Below are 23,413 nucleotides of genomic sequence, written 5' to 3'. Positions count from 1 at the left end.
TCATTTTTTCTATGAAGAAAAACTGTTTTGTCAATGGTCACATAGCCAGACCTGGAACCAGAGCCCAGACCTCCTAAACGCTTTCCCACAACACGCTTGCCCATTATCAGGTATCTGAGATTCTTACACAAATTATGTGTAACAATGAGGCACATTAAGCATGGGAGCAACATTACACGCAGCAAAAATTACACAGAAATATTTGTAAAATTTTAATGCCAGGTGCTTTTATTAGCCCTAATAATTAAAAAACAAAAACAAAAAAAAAAACCCACACACAGAACTTCCATCTTAAATATCACTCACATGTTGAGAAGGGAGAGTATCAGCTTGTTCATTATTTTCTTGCATCACAATAGTCTCCATTTTCTTGGTTTCTGATTTCTTCCCATATATATATTTTTCTGATTCTGCAGTCTCTCTCTTCAAAGCTGCTCTTGCTAAGTTTGGTTTTGGTTTTTTGAATCGACTCCTCACAAAAGGTGCTGGTTTAATTTCAAGTGACTTCTGTTCTTGAGGAAGAGATCTGCTTTTGGAACAAGGATTATCAAGCTTTAGAATGAACTGAAGGGGCAGGGGAAACACAGTCTCAGTACAACCTTAGAGACTGGCAGTAAACATTTAATTTTTTTTTTTTTTTTTCTTTTTTGGAGACAGGGTCTTGTTCTGTCCCCCAGGCTGGAGTGCAATGACACAATCATACCTCACTGCAGCCTTGACCTCTGCAGGCTCAGGTGATCCTCACATCTGAGTCTCCTAAGTAGCTGGGACTACAGGCATGCGCCACTACACCCAGCTAGTTTTTGTATTTTTTGTAGAGATGGGGTTGCTACAGCCTGTTGCCCAGGCTGGTCTCAAACTCCTGGGCTTAAAGGATTCACCCAACTCAGCCTCCCAAATTGCTACGATTAGAGGTGTGAGCCACCATACTTGGCCTAATTCTAATTCTTAACAGGAAAACAAATCAAACTATCTGGCAGATCCTGAAAACCATGAATGGTACAATCCAGGTATGAGCCTAGGAATTATATCATCTCTGCACAAAGAAAACATAAGTCTATCAAACCTGTATTGATTTAAGACTGTTACAATTTTATATGTCAGTAACTTTCACAACTGACTTGTCAGAGTGACCTCAATCCTCTCTCCCAGTCTTCCCAAAACTATCTTAAAATCTCTAACACTATCCTGTATATGTTATACCTTGAAACCTCACTTAGTTTAACAGAATCTGCAACTATAACTTAGTATCTTTTTCTTTAAAAACACACTTGTACCTTAAATTAATATCTGAAAATGGCTCTGGAACATCTGGAGATCGAATCCCCAGGACTTCTGTTTTATCAGATTCAAGAGTCTGTGAAGAAATCTTGAAATGACTGAAGGGATTTGATACTTCTTTTTCAGAATCTCTTTTTTCTTCTACAGGTGTGTGCATCATCAACAGTACTTCACTGCTAATGTTCTAGAGAAACAGTCATAGTAAATCAGCACAAATAAAAGATTATTTAAACATCTTATATACTTAAAACAAAAGTCTACTAAATTCTGAACACTTTCCTTTAACAATTTAGAAGTTTTTAATTTTTAAAGAAAATTTAATTTCCAAATGGTAAAAACTAGGAATTCAGGAAACCCTTTTAACATTGCACATTATTACTTTTCCAAACCACAAATGTCATTACCTATTTTTAAAAGTTAGGAAAAAAAAAAAAAAGTCCTTGAAAATGTTAGAAGATTGTGAACTTCAAAGTAACTTGCAAAAACAAAAAGAACTTTTAGAAGTGAAGTCAGGGGGGGCAAGAAATAAAAGCAGATGCAGATGGGGCCAAAATAAATAATGTGTGTTCACGCTAGGGTTAGTACTAAGTCAGTCTAATTTCCTATTCTTTTACCTAAAAGAGTTACTTCAAATGACATTAAGAACAGTAACATTTTTGGGATCTCAAACCTAAGCCAAAAGAAAAATTTGATCCTTGCCCGTCTGACTTAGAGAAAAAAAACAATAATAATAGTGACTTTTTCAGTTAAAAATAGTTTTTTTTTTTTTTTCATTTCTTTTTGAGACAGGGTCTCACTCTGTCACCCAGGGTGGAGTACAATGGCACAATCACAGCTCACTGCAGCCTCAACCTCCAGGGCTCAAGCAATCCTCTCACCTTAGCCTCCCAAGTAGCTGGGACTACAGGCTTGCACCTCATTATATTTTATTTTATTTATTATTATTATTTTCTTAGAGACAAGGTCTCCCTATGTTGCCCAGGCTGGTCTCAAACTCCTGGGCTCAAGTAATCCTCCCATTTTGGCCTCCCAAAGTGTTGGGTTTAGAGGTGTGCCCAGCCTAAGTTATCTTTTTAAAAAAGAACATACAGTTTCTTCAAGGCACTGAAACACAGAAACTTAGGGCTACAAAAGACTTTAGACTTTTAGAGATTTTTAAGTGCTGTTGGACTTAAGGACAAAATAATCATGGAATTATTTTGGTAACTTTCCTCTGAAAAAAAGCATTCAAAAAAACTTTTAAAGGACAGAAAAATACATACTTTAATATCTAGCGAAGGCATAGCACTGCAGTCATTGCTACCGCTCTGCATTAAATGTGTCTCAGTTTGTCTTGAGGTACTGGTCTCCTCTAGTTCATTTTCCCTTGGAGAAAAGTGTGTTTTTCCAGTTTTTTTCAATTCTGCCACCTTTTCCTCAGTAACACAGATCTCTTCAGATCCTCTCTCTCTAAAATTTTCTCTTCCAGTTTCTTTCATATCTGTCCCCATTTCTTCAATGACAGCCATCTTTCCTGATACTTTCTCCATCATGGAAATGTCTCTTTTTCCAGTTTCTTTCAAATCAATCTCCTTTTCCCTTACAGCACTGATCTCCGCTAGCACCTTTTCCCTTTGGGAAATTTCTTCTCTAATTTCTTTCAAATCTGTCTCCATTTTACCTACAGGCCTGACCTCCTCTGGGCCACTTTCCTGTGGGGCTATTTCTCTTTCAGTTTCTTCCACATCTATCTCTATTTCCTCAGCAGCATCAGTCACCTCTGGTGTCTTCTCCCTTGGGAAACTCTCTCTTCCAGTTGCTTTCAAATCTGTCTCCATTTCATCTACAGGCTTGATCTCCTCTGGGCCATTTTCCTCTGGGGATATTTCTCTTCTTCCAGTTTCTTCCAAATCTTTGTCTATTTCCTCAGTGGCATCAATCACCTCTGGTGTCTTCTCCTTTGGGGAAATCTCCCTTCCAGTTGCTTTCAAATCTGTCTCCATTTTACCTACAGGCTTGACCTCTTCTAGGCCATTTTCCTGTGGGGATATTTCTCTTTCAGTTTCTTCCAAATCTTTCTCTATTTCCTCAGTGGTATCAGTCACCTCTGGTGTCTTCTCCCTTGGGGAACTCTCTCTTCCAGCTGCTTTCAAATCCGTCTCTATTTCACCTAGAGGCTTGATCTCCTCTGGGCCATTTTCCTGTGGGGATATTTCTCTTTCAGTTTCTTCCAAATCTATCTCTATTTCCTCAGTAGCATCAATCACCTCTGGTGTCTTCTCTCTTGGGGAACTCTCTCTTCCAGTTGCTTTCAAATCTGTCTCCATTTCATCTACAGGCTTGACCTCCTCTGGGCCATTTTCCTTTGGGGATATTTTTCTTTTTCCAGTGTCTTCCAAATCTTTGTCTATTTCCTGAGTGGCATCAATCACCTCTGGTGTCTTCTCTCTTGGGGAACTCTCATTTCCAGTTGCTTTTAAATTTGTCTCCATTTCACCTACAGGCTTGACCTCCTCTGGGCCATTTTCATGTGGGGGTATTTCTCTTCTTCCAGTTTCTTCCAAATCTTTGTCTATTTCCTTAGTGGCATCAATCACCTCTGGTGTCTTCTCCCTTAAACAAATCTCTCTTCCCCTTGCTTTCAAACCTGTCTCCACTTCCCTGGTGACATCAATCACATCTAGAATCTTCTCCCCGGGAGAAATGGCTCTTCTTCCAGTTTCTTTTAAATCTGACTGCATTTCTTTAGTAGTATTAATCTCTGCTGGTACCATCTCCTTTGGTGAGGTGTCTAGTCTTACAGTTTCTCTCAATGCTGCTGTCATTTCCCCAGAGGCAAGAATCTTCTCTAGTACTTCTTCTTTTGAGGAAATTTCTCTCCTTCCGGTTCCTCTTCCGATATTTGGCTTTGGTTTCTGAAATCGAGTCCTTAGAATTGGGACTTGATTAAGTTTATTTGCTTTATTATTCTCTTGAATGCTATAAAAAAAAAAAGGAGGGGCACACAATCAAGTTTTAAACCAGACTGCCTGCTAAAGAGATGATGTTTGAGAAATCACTACAGAAACACCAAAAACTCTCAAATTCAAAAAAATTAAGGAAGCCCTAGGAATCTCTGGGTAAAATTTACAAATTAAAAGAAAAAAATCCCACCTTTTGAAATCAAAGCAAAAAGTTTAAATATATATACCTAGTAAAGTCAATCAGTATAGAAGCTATTTGATCCTGATAATCTCTTTCCAATTGTCATTCACACTACCATTTGCAAATACTGACTGGGAAAGACTCTCCAGTTCCCTGCATTGGAGCCAGATTAATGTATGTCTGCTATTTCTACCTCTTCATCCCTTCTATCTTTTACACAGACAAACGCTTTGCCAAAATAGACCTGACCACCTCAAATACCTGGATACAAGTATGACTTGACTAAGATTAAATCTTAGGACTACAAATGAGGTCTGCCCTCCTCACCTTTTAAAATCAACTTTATATGAGATTTCCTATACACATGTTTCTCTAAGAGCTTATTTCATAATATAAGTAAAGAATAAAAGGAAAGACTAAATACACAATAATGTTTGCTGAATGCTACTTGGCACACAATCACTATCCAAAACAAGCACCCTGCTCTCCAGAAAAGCAGCAGCACTTTTTGTTTTGCTTTCTGTTTATTATAATAGATGGTGAAATCAATAAACACATAAATAAATGAAAGAGCTTTTATATGACTGGTAAGGAAAAGTTATTAATATTGGGCAAAAGCTAGATCAAATGAAACACTAGATTAGATTTATTCAGCCATGTCAGACTGAACAGGTATGTAACTATACATTCAACAGCTTAAAAAAAGACGAGCGGGGCATGATGCCTCATGCCTGTACTCCCAGCACTTCAGGAAGCTGAAGCAGATGGCTCGACCCCAGGAGTTTTTGGTAGAAATCTCATCTCTACCAAAACAAAACAAAACCCAAAAGGTGAGGTAGCGTGCACCTGTAGTCCCAGCTATTCAGGAGGCTGAGGTGGGAGGACCACCTGAGCCCAGGAAGGATGACAGTGCAGTAATCTATGATCATGCCACTGCACTCCAGACTGAGCAACAGAGCAAGATCCCGTCTCAAAACAAACAAACAAAAAACAAAAACAAATAAGCAAAAGATTTACTTAAAAGTATTCTAGGCTGGGCATGGTGGCTCAGCCTGTAATCCCAGCATTTTGGAAGGTTGAGACAGGCGGATCACTTGAGGTCAAGAGTTCGAGACCAGCCTGGCCAACATGGTGAAACACTATCTCTACTGAAAATACAAAAATTAGCAGGGCATGGTGGCGCACGCCTGTAATCTCAGCTACACAGGAGGCTGAGGCAGGAAAATAGCTGGAACCCACGAAGCGGAGGTTGCAGTGAGCCAAGATCATACCACTGCACTCCAGCCTGGGCGACAGAGCAAGACTCTGTCTCAAAAAAAAAAAACAAAAACAAAAAACGAAAGTATGCTATTGTTGCTACTGTTTGTTTCAACTTCCTTAGGTCCTAAACTATCCTTCCTCACTGAAATAACTGTTTTCAATAATGCAATTTTTGATACTATAAGACAGGTCCTTAGGAATAAGATTGCTTTTCAAGTTGTATTTGTTTACGTAACTTAAGTGTTTATATCCATCATTAACGTTAGTAATTGACAATGTTAAATGTAAAATTAACAGCAATCAATGAAGGAAATTTAATTTGATTAGTACAGAATGGACTGAATTCCATTTTCTGATTTATGACACTTTTCATCTCCATCCAGAAACATCTAGCTTTTAGTGAGATTACTATGCTAGCAATCTTGGTTTGGGTATCATGGGAAGAGATAAACTATCTTTACAAAGTCACATTTTGAAAACAGGCATATTATTTAAACACATAAATGCTTTAAGCAAAGGCTTTATTAATAATTTCATTATTTCAATATCAGTTCAGATTGTAAGACACAGATATGCAATGTTGTAACTATATTCTATGTGCTTAGATTTTTTAAACTGCCATTCCAGCAAAGCATTAGATTGTTTCTAAGTAACAAAAGAAGTACAGCATTAACTGAAGGGCAGTATCTGAGACTGGATATCAGATATAAAATTGAACTAGATTATTTCTCAAAATATGCAGTGGATCTACAAACCTTCCTCAGATCACAAATTTGAGAAGGAAGGCAAAGCAAGAGGACCACGAATGGAGAAAATAAGATATGGAATGAGCACAGAACTATAAATGTGCTTTAAGGTCTGCATACGTGTTTTTCTAAAACACAGAGTTTAAGAATCTATAAAATATTCATGGCCAGGCGCAGTGGCTCACACCTATAATCCCAGCACTTTGGGAGGCCAAGGAAGGAGGATCCCTTCAGCCCAAGAGTTCAAGATCAGCCTGGGCAACATGGCAAAACACTGTTTCTACAAAAAATTTAAAAATTAGCCAGACAGGCCAGGCGCGGTGGCTCAAGCCTGTAATCCCAGCACTTTGGGAGGCCGAGACGGGCGGATCATGAGGTCAGGAGATTGAGACCATCCTGGCTAATACGGTGAAACCCCGTCTCTACTAAAAAAATACAAAAAACTAGCCGGGTGAAGTGGCGGGTGCCTGTAGTCCCAGCTACTCGGGAGGCTGAGGCAGGAGAATGGCGTGAACCCGAGAGGAGGAGCTTGCAGTGAGCTGAGATCCGGCCACTGCACTCCAGCCTGGGTGACAGAGCAAGACTCCGTCTCAAAAAAAAAAAAAAAAAAATTAGCCAGACATGGTGGCATGCACCTGTTTGTCCCAGCTACTTGGGAGGCTGAGGCAAGAGGATCAATTGAGCCCAAGAGGTCAAGGCTGCAGTGAGCCATGATCGCGCCACTGTACTCCAGCCTGGGTGCAAGAGCAAGACCCTGTCTTTAAAAAGAAGCGTGTGTCTGCGTGTGTTTCAAACATATAAATGTGTGTATATATATGTTTCAAATATATATATATATATAAACCTCCAAAGGAACATCACCAATCATGACAAAAATCTTAAAATACTTATATGAAGTAGATAAGATGCAAAATTAACCTAGAAGATTAAATTTCAAAGAAATATTCACTAATTTATCTAATAAAGTACCTTTTTTATATAGAGATGGGCTCTTGCTATGTTGTCCAGGCTTGTCTTGAGCTCCTGGCCTCAAGTGATCCTCCTGTATCAGCCTCCCAAAGTGCTGGGATTATAGGTGTGAGTCACCATGCCCAGCCTAAAGAATTTTTAATGCATTCTTTAAGAGACTGTTTTCCTACTATCTCTTTCTCTTACATAGCATCTTGAACAGGCCAACATATTTGGAGTAGGGGAGGGAGAAAACTTTCTGCTAGACATAGATAGGTGTATAATTTGATAAAACACAGAATCTTAGAATTGCTTTTGAAGATTTTAGAGATTCAAAGGCCAGAAAGATCACATGACAAAGCAGAAATGACACTACCCATGGAGAGGAAAGTTGTTGAGATCAGACTGAATATTAGTTACAATGTCCACCAGCATTCTAAAACCCAGAGGCCATTCAGGAAAGTTTAATTTTCTACTTAGCCACAGTATCTATTAAAAGACTCTAGCTTAAACTGAAAAAATATAAATAAAAATAATAATTTGTTAGCTATCTGTAATTAAAATCCATATCAGAGATATGTAACAAGCAATGCAGTCATACAAACTTCTACCTAGAGACTGTGTGCACATTAGTAAAATAATTGGGGCAGTGGGGAGGAATAAGAAGCAAAGGAATATTGAAGGCAACAAGAAATAAATAAATTTTTTTGTCTTCCCATAAAGATGTTTAAAGTAGTTCAGGAAACCTAGCTTTCACTCTCAGGTTAGGTACTTTTCTTTTCTGGAGGGACAGGAGTCTGTCTCACTTTGCTGCCCTGGCTGGAGGAAAGTGGCACAATCACAGCTCCCTGCAGCTTCTAATTCCTGGGCTCAAGCAAGTCTCTTCCTTCGGCCTTCCATGTAGCTAGATAGCCATGAGCCGCCATGCCCAGCTAGGTACTATTTAAACAGGTTAACACAGCTGTAAGAAATTATAGCATAGGCTAGTCTTTAAATGTAAAGACTGGTAAAATATTAATTATTGAAACTGGACAGCAGGTATACGGGAGTCCACTACTGCGCTTTTGCGCACCTTAAACATTTCCAAAATGAAAAGTTGAAATAGTATACTAGTAATTCCATCAGCCTGGCTTGGTACCCTCCAAGGAAGAAATAAAAAATAGAAAAGGCTTTGGCTATAAGCAGTATGGGTTTCTATACATAAGTTTTAAACAAAATATAGAAATCTTAAATAAAAGCAATATGTGCTCAATCTAATTCCAAAGAAACAAATATTTTAAAAGTAAGTAGCATTTTACATTTGAACATAAACATATAATTTAATACGCATGTTAAGTGACAAGGCTGACTGGGCGTGATGGGTCACATCTGTAACCCCAGCATTTTAGGAGGCCAAGGCAGGTGGATCACTAGAGGTCAGGAGTTCGAGACCAGCCTGGCCAACATGGTGAAACCCTGTCTCTACTAAAAATATAAAAATTAGCTGGGCTTGGTGGCAGGCGCCTGTAATCCCAGCTACTCAGCAGGCTGAGGCAGGAGAATCACCTGAACCTGGGAGGCAGTGGTTGCAGTGTGCTAAGACTGTCCTCCAGCCTGGGCAATAACAGTGAAATTCCATCTCAAAAAATAAAAAGTAAAATAAAATAAAATAAAGTGATAAGGCTATTCATGTTAACTCAAGTACTAATTTATGATGAGTAGCTTTTTTCAAACCATCTGAGAAATTCACATAAAGCCTACAACATAAACTTTCTTGAAAGGTGAAGTTATATTTTTAAATGTTATATAACTAGATACGCAGACAAAAAATCCATCTAAATTGCTTCTGTTTTAAAAAACTGATTGAGTTCTAAAACTTCTTACAAAATCCAAAGATGATATAATCAACAAAATGATGCTTACCTTAGACATTCATTAAGAACCTTGGGCTCATCTGGCTGCACATTTTGAAAAGAATCATTTTTCTCAGGTTGTAATATGACATCTTCCTCTTCAAAATCTTTACATGATTGATCTTCCATGTGTTGAGTCTTAAAAACAAACACATTTTTCTAATGTTTTAGGTTTCACAATGAGGCATAACAGATTTCATTGAAAATGTTGTCCAATTTAAGTATAAAATGGTAAAAAAAATTCAAAATTATAAAATGGTGACTTTAAAATACTTTTAATGTATTTTCTTTAGCTATCTTAGAAAATTTCAAGAGCTACTCCTTTTAGGATATCTCAAAGTCCCATTCCTCTCCTCCCAGTCAAAAAACAAGTTAACTGTCTTGGTTTCATCTGTTAGAAATACCCCTGTGGGGTCTATTTTTCTGAATTATTTTGATTATTACAATTGCATTATAGATCACGTGAATTTTTTTTTTTTTTTTTTTGAGACAGAGTCTTGCTCTGTTGCCCAGGCTAGAGTGCAGTGACGCGATCTCGGCTCACTGCAAGCTCCGCCTCCCAGGTTCACGCCATTCTCCTGCCTCAGCCTCCTGAGTAGCTGGGACTACAGGTGCACCAGCTGCCACCTGTGCCACCACCACGCCCGGCTAATTTTTTGTATTTTTAGCAGAGACAGGGTTTCACCATGTTAGCCAGGATGGTCTTGATCTCCTGACCTCGTGATCCACCCGTCTCGGCCTCCCAGAGTGCTGGGATTACAGGCGCGAGCCACTGCGCCCAGCTGGAGTTTTTTTAAGACTGGGTCTCACTCTGTCACCCACGCTAGAGTGCAATGGCATAATTATAGATAGCTCACTGGAGGCTTGAACTCCTGAACTCAACTGATCCTCCTGCCTCAGCCTCCCAAGTAGCTGGAACTATAGAAGCACACCACTAAGCCCAGCTAATTAAAAAAACTGTTTGTAGAAACAGAGTGTCACTATGTTGCCCAGACTGGTTTCAGACACCTGGCCTCAAGCAATCCTCTCACCTCAGCCTCCCAAAATGCTGGGATTACAGGCATAGGTCAACATGCCTGGTCTACAGACCATGGGAATTATAACATAAGAAATTGAAATCTCAAAATATGCCAACTTTTATCTGTATCACAAAGACTATGTAAATAATCCAAAATTCACAGTCTTTGTTCTTGGAATTGTATCTTAATAGGGAGCTTTTAACATTTTATGCCGTTTAAGCCAATGTTAAAACTCACATATGTACTGATCTCTCCAAAAGAGAAGGTTAATTCAAACATCTACTAAGTGATAGGGAAAAGCAAGTCGAAATATGAGGTCAGGTGAAACAGATTATTTATCATGTAAATGCCCAAAATCTAAAATGGCTTTACAACTAGCAAGGCTGTTGGCTATAACATTTTGACCACAAATTTAATAAATGATGCACACAAATTGTGCAGTACTGTTTTTAAAAGGGGGTAAAGGGGTTGGGCACAGTGGCTCATGCCTGTAATCCTAGCACTTTGGGAGGCTGAGGCGGGTGGATCACCTGAGGTCAGGAGTTCGAGATCAGCCTGGTCAATATGGCAAAACCCTGTCTCTACTGAAAATACAAAAATTAGCCAGACCTGGTGGTGTGCGCCTGTAGTCACACAACTAAAAATACAAAAACATTATAGATCATGGGAATTTTTTTGTTTTTGAGACAGAGTCTTGCTCTGTCACCCAGGCTAGAGTGCAGTGGCACGATCTCAGGTGGCTGAGGTAGGAGAATCACTTGAACCTGGGTGGCAGAGGTTGCAGTGAGCCAAGATCGTGCCACTGCATTCCAGTCTGGGCAACAGAGCGAGACTCTGTCAGAAATAAACATGTGTGTGTATGTATGTATGTATGTATGTATGTATGTATGCATGCATGCATGTATGTGGGTGAAGGGAAGCTTATATTAAGGCTCACGTACTTCACAAAAATGTGAGGAGGAATCAGAGTACTTACATCTCTATCAGCACGGGATTCATTTTCATTCTTTTCTACATTGGCCCCAATTTCTTCCTGTGACATGAGAATTTCTTTTCTTCCAGCAGCTTTACCTACATTTGGCTTTGGCTTTTGCAATCGGCCCCTCACTTTTGCAGGTGTTAAAGCCTTTAGTTGACTCTCTTCCTGCAGACAATTTTTTTCACCCAACCTAGAACCACAAAGAAATAAAATCAATGTTTATTTTGAAGTCACCAATTTCCTTCTCCCTGGCATGAATAAGTAAACCATGTGGAATATGAAATAATTCACAAGTTTCCTGAAAAGACATAATCCTCCCAGACGTGGTGGCTCACACCTATAATCCCAGCACTTTGGGAGGCCAAGGCAGGGGGGATCATTTGAGGTCAGGAGTTCGAGATCAGCCTGGCCGACATGGTTAAATCTGTCTCTACTAAAAATATAAAAATTAGCCGGGCGTGGTGGTGGGCGCCTGTAACCTCAGCTACTTGGGAGGCTGAGGCAGGAGAATCACTTGAACCCAGGAGGCAAAGGCTGCAGTGAGCAGAGACTGCACCACTACTCAACAAAGCGAGACTCCATCTCAAAAAAAAAGGAAAAAGAAAAAAAGACAAATCCTGAAAAGCCCATTTGAAAAAGCACTTTTAAATAGAATTTTATTACAAAATTGGAAAAATCTACATCTGTCAAGCATAGAATACTACTCCTGACTAAGGATACTATAGAATACTGTAGAACTCCAGGGGATTAGTCCCAAAGCATGGTATAAATGGCAACCCCTGGAACAGCCCAGAATCCACCAGTCAGATTCACATTCTATTTTAGATTTCCATTTCAAGTTAAATATTCCCTTTTAAAATCTCTTACTATAAATAAAATTATCCAGGAGCACATATTATAAACATTCAAATGTAATGGCTAACTCAACAGACTTAAAAAATTCATAGAAGGAATATCAAGCAGAGAGAGTATTATTAATGTTTCAAAACCACCTATGGTATAAAAACGAACTTAAAGTATGCCACTTGAAAATTAAATTCAGACCTTATTAAGTAGAAAACAAATTATTACCATCATTCCTAAGAGTTACTTTTTTGTTACTATTTCCTGAATACTTACATAGATACAGTTTCAGCTTCTGGATTCTCTCTCTCCGTAGTCTCCATTCTCAAAATGTCCAATGTATTCATCTTATCCTTTTCCAGGTGGTCCTGTGAATTTAATTTGCTACAATTTATCTACTTACCATAAAAAGTTCAAACTTTGCAATAAATAAATGGAAATTAAAACAACAGAACTGGCCGGGCACAGTGGCTCAAGCCTGTAATCCTAGCACTTTGGGAGGCCAAGGCGAGCAGACTGCCTGACCTCAGGAGTTTAAGACCAGCCCGGGAAACATGGTGAAACTGTCTCTACTAAAATACAAAAAATTAGCCAGGCGTGGCAGTGTGCGCCTGTAGTCCCAGTTACTTGGGAGGCTAAGGCAGGAGAATTCCTTGAATGCGGGAGGCAGAGGCTGCAGTGAGCTGAGGTCACGCCACTATACTCCAGCCTGGGTGACAGAGTGAGACTCCATCTCAATAAATAAATAAGAACTTCATTTTTTGTACTTCTAACTAGATGAGATTTTCTAAAAATCCTAAATGCAGATGAAATTTTTTTTTTTTTTTTTTTGAGACACAGTCACGCTCTGTCACCCAGGCTAGAGTACAGTGGCATCATGATAGCTCACTGCAGCCTTGACCCCAGAGGCTCAGGTGATCCTCCCATCTCAGCCTCCTGAGTAGCTGGGACTATAGGTGCACACCATGCCCAGCTGATTTTTTCATTTTTTTGTACAGACCGGATCTTGCCATGTTGCCCAAGCTTGTTTCAAATTCCTGGGCTCAGATGATTAGCCCACCTCAGCCTCCCAAAGGGCTGGGCTTACAGGTATGAGCCACCACACCTGGTGTACAATTTTTTTTTTAACAAAAATGGAATCACACTAAATATTTCAGAAAAATATTTCTGAAATGTTAATTACCAAAGGATACAAAACTGTATTGAAACCACGATTCAGTTGTGTAAAAGAAAATATGTAACAATATATGTGAAAAGATTGGTTGCATGTAAATAATGAAATTACAAATATTAGAAAGAATGGTTGGGCATGGTGGCTTATGCCTGTAATCCCAGCACTTTGGGAGGCTGAGGCGGGGGATCACCTGAGGTCAGAAGTTCGAGACCAGCGGGGATAACACGGTGAAACCTCGTTTCTATTAAAAATAGAAAAAAATTAGCCGGGCATGGTGGCACATGCCTGTAATCCCAGCCAGTTGGGAGGCTGAGGCAGGGGAATCGCCTGAACCCAGGAGGCGGAGGTTGCTATAAGCCAAAATCACACCATTGCACTCTAGCTTGGGCAACAAGAATGAAACTCCACCTCAAAAAAAAAAAAAAAGAAAAAGAAAAGAAACAAGATTACAACATTTCAAAGAAAAAAAGGTAAAGAAAAAAATTACAAGTGATTTTTGTTTTAACTTTTACATGAATCTGTATTTTCCAAATTTTCTAGAATTCAATAAACGTAAGATTAGAATGATATAACTATACTATAAAGATTATGATAAAAGATATTTCACAAAACAGTAAAAAGCAAACCAACATCTTAAAAAGTGTTTTAGTTAAAAAAAAAATTGTAGGCCGCGCGCGGTGGCTCAAGCCTGTAATCCCAGCACTTTGGGAGGCCGAGACGGGCGGATCACGAGGTCAGGAGATCGAGACCATCCTGGCTAATACGGTGAAACCCCGTCTCTACTAAAAAATACAAAAAACTAGCCGGGCGAGGTGGCGGGCACCTGTAGTCCCAGCTTCTCGGGAGGCTGAGGCAGGAGAATGGCGTAAACCCGGGAGGTGGAGCTTGCGGTGAGCCGAGATCCGGCCACTGCACTCCAGCCTGGGCGACAGAGCGAGACTCCGTCTCAAAAAAAAAAAAAAAAAAAAAAAAATTGTAACAATATAATTCTGGAAAAGTTATAAGGAAACAGAAAGATTCACTTAGCAATGTAAATACATTATTTATGACTGTCAGCTTGACAATGCATAACAATTCAGGACTCAGACATATCAGAAAATTTTTTAAAGTAATAAAAATAACAAAAGACAACACATAACAAGAATCATAAAAATATTTAAAACATTATTTGACCCAACAATCCCACCAGTCTGTAGAAATTTACACTTTGTTTCCTTGAGAAAGCCTTACTTACAAAATTGTTTGCTTCTTATGTACAAGAGTTAAAAAAACAAATAAACAAAAATATAAACAATCTGAACATCCATTAGTAGAAAACTGATTAGGTAAATCAATAACATGTTAACATGGTATAGCTATTAAAAATATCAATTGGACCCAAAAAAGTGTAAATTAATAGTTTCAGAGGAAAAGAGTTTTTTTAAATTTTTTATTTTTTTGAGAGTTTTGCTCTGTTGCCCAGGCTGGAGTACAGTGGCGCAATCTTGGCTCGCTGAAACCTCTTCCCTCCTGGGTTCAGATGGTTCTCTTGCCTCAAACTCCCGAGTAGTTGGGATTACAGGCGTGTGTCACAACACCCAGCTAATTTTTTGTATTTTTAGTAGAGATGGGGTTTCGCCATGTTGGCCAGGCTGGTTTCAAACTCCTGGCCTAAAGTGAACCACCGGCCTCGGCCTCCCAAAGTGCTGGGATTACAGGTGCGCACCACTGTGGCCAGGTAAAAAAGGTTTTGGCAGGGCGCAGTGGCTCAACATAGTGAAACCTTGTCTCTACTAAAAGTACAAAAATTGGCTGGGCGTAGAGGTGTGCACCTGTAATCTCAGCTACTTGGAAGGCTGAGGCAGGAGAATCGCGTGAACCCTGGAGGCAGAGGTTGCACTGAGCCGAGATCACGCCATCGCACCCCAGCCTGGGCGACAGGGCAAGACTCCGTCCCAAAAACAAAACAAAGAAAAGAAAAAGGTTTTAAATATTATACACATAATGGTTAAAAATTATAGAAATGTGTGCATACATAGATAAAGTTATTGGCCAGGCATGGTGCCCTCACACCTGTAATCCCAGCATTTTGAGAGGCCAATGTGGATGGATCACTTGAGGTCAGGAATTCAAGACAAGCCTGGCCAACATGACAAAACCTCATCTCAACTGAAAATACAAAAATTAGTTGGGCGTGGTGGTGCATGCCTGCAATCCCACCTACTTAGGAGGCTGAGGCACGAGAATAGCTTGAACCTGTGAGACAGAGGCTACAATGAGCCAGGATCATGCCATTGCACTCCAGCCTGGGCGACTGAGCGAGACCCTATCTCAAAAAAAAAAAAAAAAAAAGAGGGCAGGCATGGTGGCTTATGTCTGTAATCCCAGCACTTTGGGAGGCTGAGGCAGGTGGATCACATCAGGTCAGGAGTTCGAGACCAGCCTGGCCAACATGGTGAAACCCTGTCTCTACTAAAAATACAAAAATTAGCCAGGTGTGGTGGCATGTGCCTGTAATCCCAGCTACTTGGGAGACTGAGGCAGGAGAATTGCTTCACCCTGAGAGGTGGAGGCTGCAGTGAGCCAAGAACGTGCCACTGCACTCCAGCCTAGGTGACAGAGCAAGACTCCATCGCAAAAAAAAAAAAAAAGAAAGAAAGAAAGAAAAAGAATAAAGAAATTTATTGACCAGGTGAGCTGGCTCATGCCTATAATCCTAGCACTCTGGAAAGCTGAGGCAGGAGAATCACTTGAGGCCAGGAGTTAGAAACCAGCCTAGTGCACATATACTCCATTCCTAATTTTTGCTAATTTAAAAAAGAAAATCAGGCCGGGCACGGTGGTTCACGCCTGTAATCCCAGCACTTTGGGAGGCTGAGGCGGGCAGATCATGAGGTCAGGAGATCAAGACCATCCTGGCTAACACACCGAAACCCCGTCTCTACTAAAAATACAAAAAATTAGCCAGGCGTGGCGGTGGGTGCCTATAGTCCCAGGCACTCAGGAGACTGAGGCAGGAGAATGGTATGAAATCGGGAGATGGAGCTTGCAGTGAGCCGAGATCGCGCCATTGCAGTCCAGCCTGGGAGACAGCGAGACTCTGTCTCAAAAAAAAAAAAAAAAAAAAAAAAAAATTATCTGGGTTTGGTGGCACACACCTGTATTCCCACCTACTGGGGAGGGTGATGTGGGATCACTTGAGCTCAGGATTTTGAGTCTGTAGAGAGCCGTAATAGTGCCATTGCACTCCTGGACTCTGTTGCCTTGGCAATAGAGCAAGACCCTGTCTCAGAAAAAACAAACAGTTTGTAAAAGACAAACAGAAATGTGACTGCCTATGTGTGGATGAGAACGTTGTGGGCATAATTTAATATATAGCTGGTTTATGAAATATTTTAAATAAAAATTTTATATAAGTAAACAGACGATAGATTTATCACCACTGAGGATATCTGAAATGATTATATACCAGGTTAAAGAAAACGTGTCAACAGGAGACTAAGATAGGAACAAATCTAATGTTAATGTAAGTTCTTGTATCCGTTTTAATATCAGTAACATTACTTTGTAATTACAAGTCAAAAACTTTTATTCCCAACTATTTAAAGAAAATTTTTATAATTTTAATTTCCATGAAGTCTCTTACCCCATACCTTTTCAACTGAAGTTTTTGAATGTGAATTCTTGCTCTCTGCCTCTGTTTTGTCTTGTGAAAGAACCGATTTCTTCCCAGCCCTTGACAAATTGGGTTTAGGTCTCTGGAAGCAACCTCTCAACATCGGTTTAACATTTTCTGTTTGATCAATTTCCCTGAAAAATTAACATTATTTAAATAGCATCAAACATGCAGTCATGTCCAAATGAACTTCTAAAATAACCTACTGAGAACTAGGAAGAACTCCTTTAAGAGCTTACTTAGAACAAGAGTAGCAAAGAAAACTTAGACTAATTTGTTCTATCTGATATTAAAAATATACTATTCATCATCAGTAATTAAAACAGTGTGGTACTAATATACGAGTAAACAGATAAATGAAACAAATTTAAAATCCAGAAACCAACTTCAAAATAGACATGATTTTGGCATATATTGAAGGTAGCAACTCATAACAGGGAGGATAAGATGAAATGCAATACAATACGGTGAGGATAAAACTTAAGAAATATTAAGTAAGATTAAGATGATGGGAAAGCCAGGCACGGTGGCTCATACCTATAATCCCAGCACTTTGGGAGGCCGAGGTGGGTGGATCACCTCAGGTCAGGAGTTCGAGACCAGCCTGGCAAACATGGTGAAACCCTGTTTCTACTAAAGATAACAATAATTAGCCATGCATGGCGGCATGTGCCTGTAGTCCCAGCTACTCAGAAGGCTGAGGAAGGTGAATTCCTTGAATCCAGGAGGCAGAGGTTGCAGTGAGCCAAGATGGTGCCAGTGCCTTCCAGACTGGGTGACAAGAGCAAGACTCCATCTCTGGATGTGGTGGTGAGCACCTATAGTCCCAGCTACTAGGGAGACTAAGGTGAGAGGATCACCTAAGCCTGGGGCCAGGTCGAGGTTGCAGTGAGCTATGATCACACCACTGCACTCCTGCAACCCTGTCTCAAAAAAAAATCGTAAATATTTAAATGTGTAAGTGTGTGTATACACACACACACATTCTGTCAGCAAGCAATTCAATTTTCAGGAACTTACCCTATATACTTGTATATAGGCAAAAAGATAGAGGTGCAAGACTATAAGCACTGTTTAGCAACACAGCCTACATAGCAGTCAATAGGGCACTGGTAATACAAACTATGATGCATACATATACAGAACACTATTAAGCTATAAAAAGAACAAGGAGAGTTACTACATAAGAATATGAAGACAGAAGAAAACCACTGCAAAATGTTATATATAGTATCATTAGGTTTATAACAAGAGCAAAAAATATAAATTTGTATTAGCTTGAATGTATTTTTTTAATCTCTGAAAGAATATAAGAAATAAATAACATGGATTATTTGAGTGAAATGGGACAGGTTAAGAGGGAGAGCTCAATCATACCTTTTTATACTTGTTGATGTTTGAACCCTATGAATGTATTGTCTATTTCAAAGACTAACTGACATTTTGATTTTTTAAGAGTTTGATTTCCATTGTGACAGTACTTTACTGAAAAATAAGAATTGATGAATAGCTTTCTTTTTTTTTTTTTTTTGACAGAGTCTCGCTCTGTCACCCAGGATGGAGTGCAGTGACGTGATCTCAGCTCACTGAAGGCTCTGCCTCCCGGGTTCACGCCATTCTCCTGCCTCAGCCTTCTAAGTAGCTGGGACTACAGGCACACTGGCTGCCACCTGTGCCACCACCACGCCCGGCTAATTTTTTGTATTTTTAGCAGAGACAGGGTTTCACCATGTTAGCCAGGATGGTCTCAATCTCCTGACCTTGTGATCCGCCTGCCTCGGCCTCCCAAAGTGCTGGGATTACAGGTGTAAGCCACTGTGCCCAGCCCATAAACTGAATAGCTTTTAAGCCCATATGAGATGAGGAATTATGAGGAAGATTAAAAGGAAGTATAAAACCTTCAGATATCTCTTCAAAGGGAGATTTTTATGATGCTTTTAATCATTTCTTGAGAAGATATTAATTTAACCAGTATCTGCATACTGGAAGATACACTTCCTTGAAATCACCAATATTAAAATCTATTATTTTGACACCAGGCATAAAAAATAACTCAAACCAAGCAAAAGTAAAATCTCACGGCAAATATTTAGGCTTCCAAATTGTTTTCGAATTTCATAAGTTACCACCTTCCTAAAATTCATATATTATACAACAAATATGAAAGAGAATCTTTCTGCAATTAAATATAAAAACACCTGATGTTATACTCTGAACAGACTACAGTATAATTACATATTAAATGATTCCCTCAACTATTAATAAACTATGTATTAATAGTCCCCTTGAATCCCTAAATAAAGCAACATTATTACCATTTAAGAACCTTATCAAAATTTTATAAATAAATCCTATCGTATAAAATACTCACTGTGAATTATTTTTTAGGTCAACATTTCTTTCTTCTGTACAACTACCCTCAGCATCATTCACCTCACACGATGCTCTAATTCCAACTTCTAATGAAGGCAAATCTGAAGTGCTTGATTCTGAAGACTCAGTTGCTACTGATGCGGCATCTTGTTCATTACTAAAAAAGTGAAAATATATCAGACAGAAAAGAATTCCTAATAATATATATTTTATAATAATTATTTTTAAAAATTTTAAATACACAAAATCACCATTTTGCAAGATGCTGCTTCAAATTACAGAATAATACAAACTGCTATATTAGCTTTTCTATGATCCATCTTGCACCATGTTACAAAAACTGTACCTCCAGAGAAAGCAGCAGCCACAAATTTACACGTTTAGGAACATGCTCAAGAAATTTCAAAACGAAGGCCGGACAAAGTGGCTCACGCCTGTAATCCCAGCACTTTGGGAGGCCGGGGTGGGTCGATTACTTGAGGCTAGGAGTTTGAGACCATCTTGGCCAATATGGTTAAACTCCATCTCTAATAAAAATACAAAAACTAGCTGGGCATGGTGGTGCAGGCCTATAATCCACCTACTTAGGAGGCTGAGGCAAAAGAATCACTAGAACCCGGGAGGTGATCACACCACTGCACTCCAGCCTGGGTGATAGAGCCAAGCTCTGTCTCAAAAAAAAAAAAAAAGGCTTCAAAATGAGAAATTATTAAATGTGGTTCACAAATCAAACATGCGTAAAATAATAGTAACATTTAGGAATTAGCTTTCATTAAAATTTATATAGGCAAGCCTTGCTATGCAGGGTACTGTGTAACCAAAAGTCATATAAAGCAAAGACACAGTTCCAATAAGCTCAAGTTGCAGTTAACATAGTCCTATGCAAAGTGAGAACTACTATATTTAAAAATATTTCAATTATCAGCCAGGTGTTATAGAACGTGCCTGTAGTCCCAGCTACTCAGAAGGCTGAGGTGAGAGGACCGCTTAAGCCCAGGAAATCGAGGCGGCAGTGAGCTGAGATTGCACCACTGCACTCCAGCCTGGGCGATAGAGCAAGACTCGGTCACAAAATAAATTTCAACTAACAATAATATAACTGAGAGTCATGCACTGACCATTTCAACACATATTCACATTTAGCCATACCTTTTTTTTTTTCTTTTTTCTCGCTCATTTTTTCTACTAGGTGTTCATCTTTTCCTGACTTATCAGCAAGAGTTCTCTATATATTTTTATTGTCTAGATATTACACATAAAATCTCCCGATCAGTAACTTGCCTTTTATTTTCTTTATGGAGGATTTGTTAACAGAACTATTTAATTTTACTACCATCAAACTTACCAATCTTATCTTTTAAAGTCTGTGTTTTCTATGTTTTAATAGAAATGTCTTACCTCAGGCCTTGACATTACAAAGATATTTTTCTACATTTCTTCTAAAAGTTGTAAAGATTTGTTTTATACATGTAGTCTTCAATCCATCAGGAAGTTAGCGGATATGGTAACATGAGGATTAAATATTATGGTTTTCAAATCTGAGCTCAATCTGATGGTTAGTTAGTTCAATCTTTGCCCGCTAATTTCTAAAGCTACCTCTGCCATATGACAGATTCCTAAATGTCTCTTCCTAAACTCTATATTCAGTTCCGCTGAGTCAATTCATCTAACCCTGTATCAATACCATGCTGCTTTAGTTACTGTAGCTTGAAAATTAGTCTAGGACAGTCCCTCTCCAAAGCTGGCGTTTTTTAAACCTGTCTTTACCATTCTTGAGCCTTTACTCTTGTGTACACAACAATTTTAGAATCAACTCTTTGTTTTCCAAAACCAACTGGGACTTTAATGATCATTACAAGGTTGTTTTCCCCTAAAGTAGAAAAAGTTAGGGCCACAGTGGCTCATGCTGAGGTGCGAGGATTGCTTGAGCCCAGGAGTTTGAGACCAGCCTGGAAAACATCTCCACTAAAAAATGTTTTTAAAATTAGCCAGGCATGGTGTCCCATGACTGTAGTCCCAGCTACTCGAGAGGCTGAGGTGATAGAATCATTTGAGCCCAAGAGTTCAAGGTTGTGGTGAGCCACGATCATGCTACTACACTCTAGCCGGAGCAACAGAGTAAGACCTTGTCACAATTTTTTTAAATTATTTTAAAAATTAGAAAAAGTCATGAGTAGTTTTGTGTAGTTTACAAAACTAGGTGTATCTCTGAAGTCACACTTTAGATATTTGTCACCTAGGAACAAACAACTATGAGAAATAGCATGATTCCACTTATGTGAAATATCTAGATTAGACATAGAAACAGAAAGTTGTCTACAACCTTACCACTCTTAATGGGCCTAATTTGATCTCAAACTAAGCAAGTCTGGTCCTGATTAGTACATGGATGGGAAACAGAAAGCAGATTAGAGATTATCAGTGGTTGCAGCGAGGGGAGAATGAGGAATTACTGCATAATGGGTGCAGGTTTTCTGTTTGCAGTGATAAAACAGCTTTAGAAATAGTGCTGATGGCTGCACAACAATGTAAATGTAATTAATGCTACTAAATTGTATGCTTAAAAACAGTAAACAGCTTTAAGTTTGTTTTTGGCAATAGTTTCTTAGATATGACACCAAAAGTATAGGCAACAAAAGCAAAATTAGACAAATGGGACTACATTGAACTAAAAAGCTTCTGTACACCAAAGGAAACAGCAGAGTGAAAAGGCAATCTATGGAATGGGAGAAAATGTGTAAATCATATTTCTGATAAGGGGCTAAAATCCAAACTACATAAATAATTCTCAAAACTCAACAGCAAAAAAAAAATAACCTAATTAAAAACTCGGGCACAGGACCTGAATAGACATGTCTCCAAAGAAGATACACAAATGGCTAACAGCTACGAAAGATGCTCAACTCAATAATTATCTGGGAAATGCAAATCAAAACAACCATAAGAAACCACCTTCTACCTGTTCAGAAGGACATTATTAATAAAATGAAAGATAACAAGTATTGAAGAAGATGTGAAAAAAACTGGAACCCTTGTACATTGTTGGTGGTTATGTAAAATGGTGCACCCGCTATTGGAAACAGTATGAAGGGTCCTCAAAAAATGAAAAGTAGAACTACCACATGATCTAGCAACCCTACTTCCAGGTATTCATCCACAAGAACTGAAATCAGGACCTCAAAGAGATATTTGCACTCCCATGTTCAGTGACGACAACAGACAAAAACAACCTAAATGTCCATCAACCAATGAATGGATGAAGAAAATGTGGCCTATACATGTACTATAATATTATTCGGTCATAAAAAAGGCAATCTTCTGATATGCTACAATATGGATGAAAGTTGAGGACATTACATTAAGTGAAATAAGCCAGTCACAGAAGGAAAACTACTGCATGAGGCTGGGCGCTGTGACTCACACCTGTAATCCCAGTACTTTGGGAGGCCAGGGCAGGTGGATCACCTGAGCTCAGTTCAAGACCAGCCTGAGCAAAATGGTGAAACTCCATCTCTAACAAAAATACAAGAAATTAGCCAGGTGTAGTGGTACATGCCTGTGGTCCCAGCTTCTTGGGAGGCTGAGATGGGAGGATTGCTTGAGCCTGGGAGGTGGAAGTTGCAGGGAGCTGAGATCGTGCTACTGCACTCCAGCCTGGGTGACAGAAACCGACCCCATCTCAAAAACAAAACAAAACAAAACAAAAAAGAAAAAGAAAGAATCATGATTGACAAGGGCTGGGAGGCGGAGGAAATGGGAGTTGCTGTTCAATAGGTACAGAGGTACAGTTATGCAAGGTAAAAAAAAAATTCCAGAGATCGGCAATACAACACTGTGCTTATAGTTAACAATACTGTATAGTACACATAAAAAATCTGTTAAGAGGGTAAATCTCATGTTTTTATATTACAAATTAAGATTTTAAAACACACACACACACACAGAGCAGGACACATTATATTCAAACTAATGAAAACAAAAGACAAAGAAAATCATTATAGAAAATGATAAACCCATGTAAACACCAACCAAAAGAAAGCTACAATGGCAAAGTAAACATCAGAAAAAAAGAGCAATACCAGAAGGATAGTACACAATGATAAAGGGAATTTCACCAAAA

At 39.1% G+C, this 23,413-nt stretch overlaps 1 protein-coding gene across 21 annotated transcripts in view; it reads right to left on the bottom strand.

Moving 5' to 3' along the window:
• BDP1 (BDP1 general transcription factor IIIB subunit) overlaps window positions 1-23,413 on the bottom strand; it is a 113,422-nt gene that overhangs the window by 53,167 nt on the left and 36,842 nt on the right. For 15 of the 21 annotated variants that reach the window (XR_010587399.2, XR_012413715.1, XR_012413716.1 and 12 more), the window contains 8 exons: window positions 19,292-19,450; window positions 16,898-17,054; window positions 12,368-12,459; window positions 11,246-11,438; window positions 9,261-9,388; window positions 2,544-4,239; window positions 1,278-1,465; window positions 307-529 (listed from right to left, as the gene is read on the bottom strand). Coding sequence is in view for 15 of the 21 variants with exons in the window: in XM_005557115.5 (XP_005557172.3) it covers window positions 307-529; window positions 1,278-1,465; window positions 2,544-4,239; window positions 9,261-9,388; window positions 11,246-11,438; window positions 12,368-12,459; window positions 16,898-17,054; window positions 19,292-19,450 (2,836 nt within the window). In the remaining 6 variants the exon portion in view is untranslated. Of the gene's footprint in view, window positions 1-306; window positions 530-1,277; window positions 1,466-2,543; window positions 4,240-9,260; window positions 9,389-11,245; window positions 11,439-12,367; window positions 12,460-16,897; window positions 17,055-19,291; window positions 19,451-23,413 lie in introns of those variants that run through there. The other 6 variants (XR_012413717.1, XM_005557111.5, XM_073993592.1 and 3 more) reach the window with 3 other exon arrangements.

Source organism: Macaca fascicularis, chromosome 6 (assembly GCF_037993035.2).
Source record: "Macaca fascicularis isolate 582-1 chromosome 6, T2T-MFA8v1.1".
In the NCBI taxonomy this organism is placed as follows: Eukaryota; Metazoa; Chordata; class Mammalia; order Primates; family Cercopithecidae; genus Macaca; species Macaca fascicularis.
Note: the sequence above shows the minus strand (reverse complement) of the source record. Positions and strands in the feature narration are given on the sequence as shown.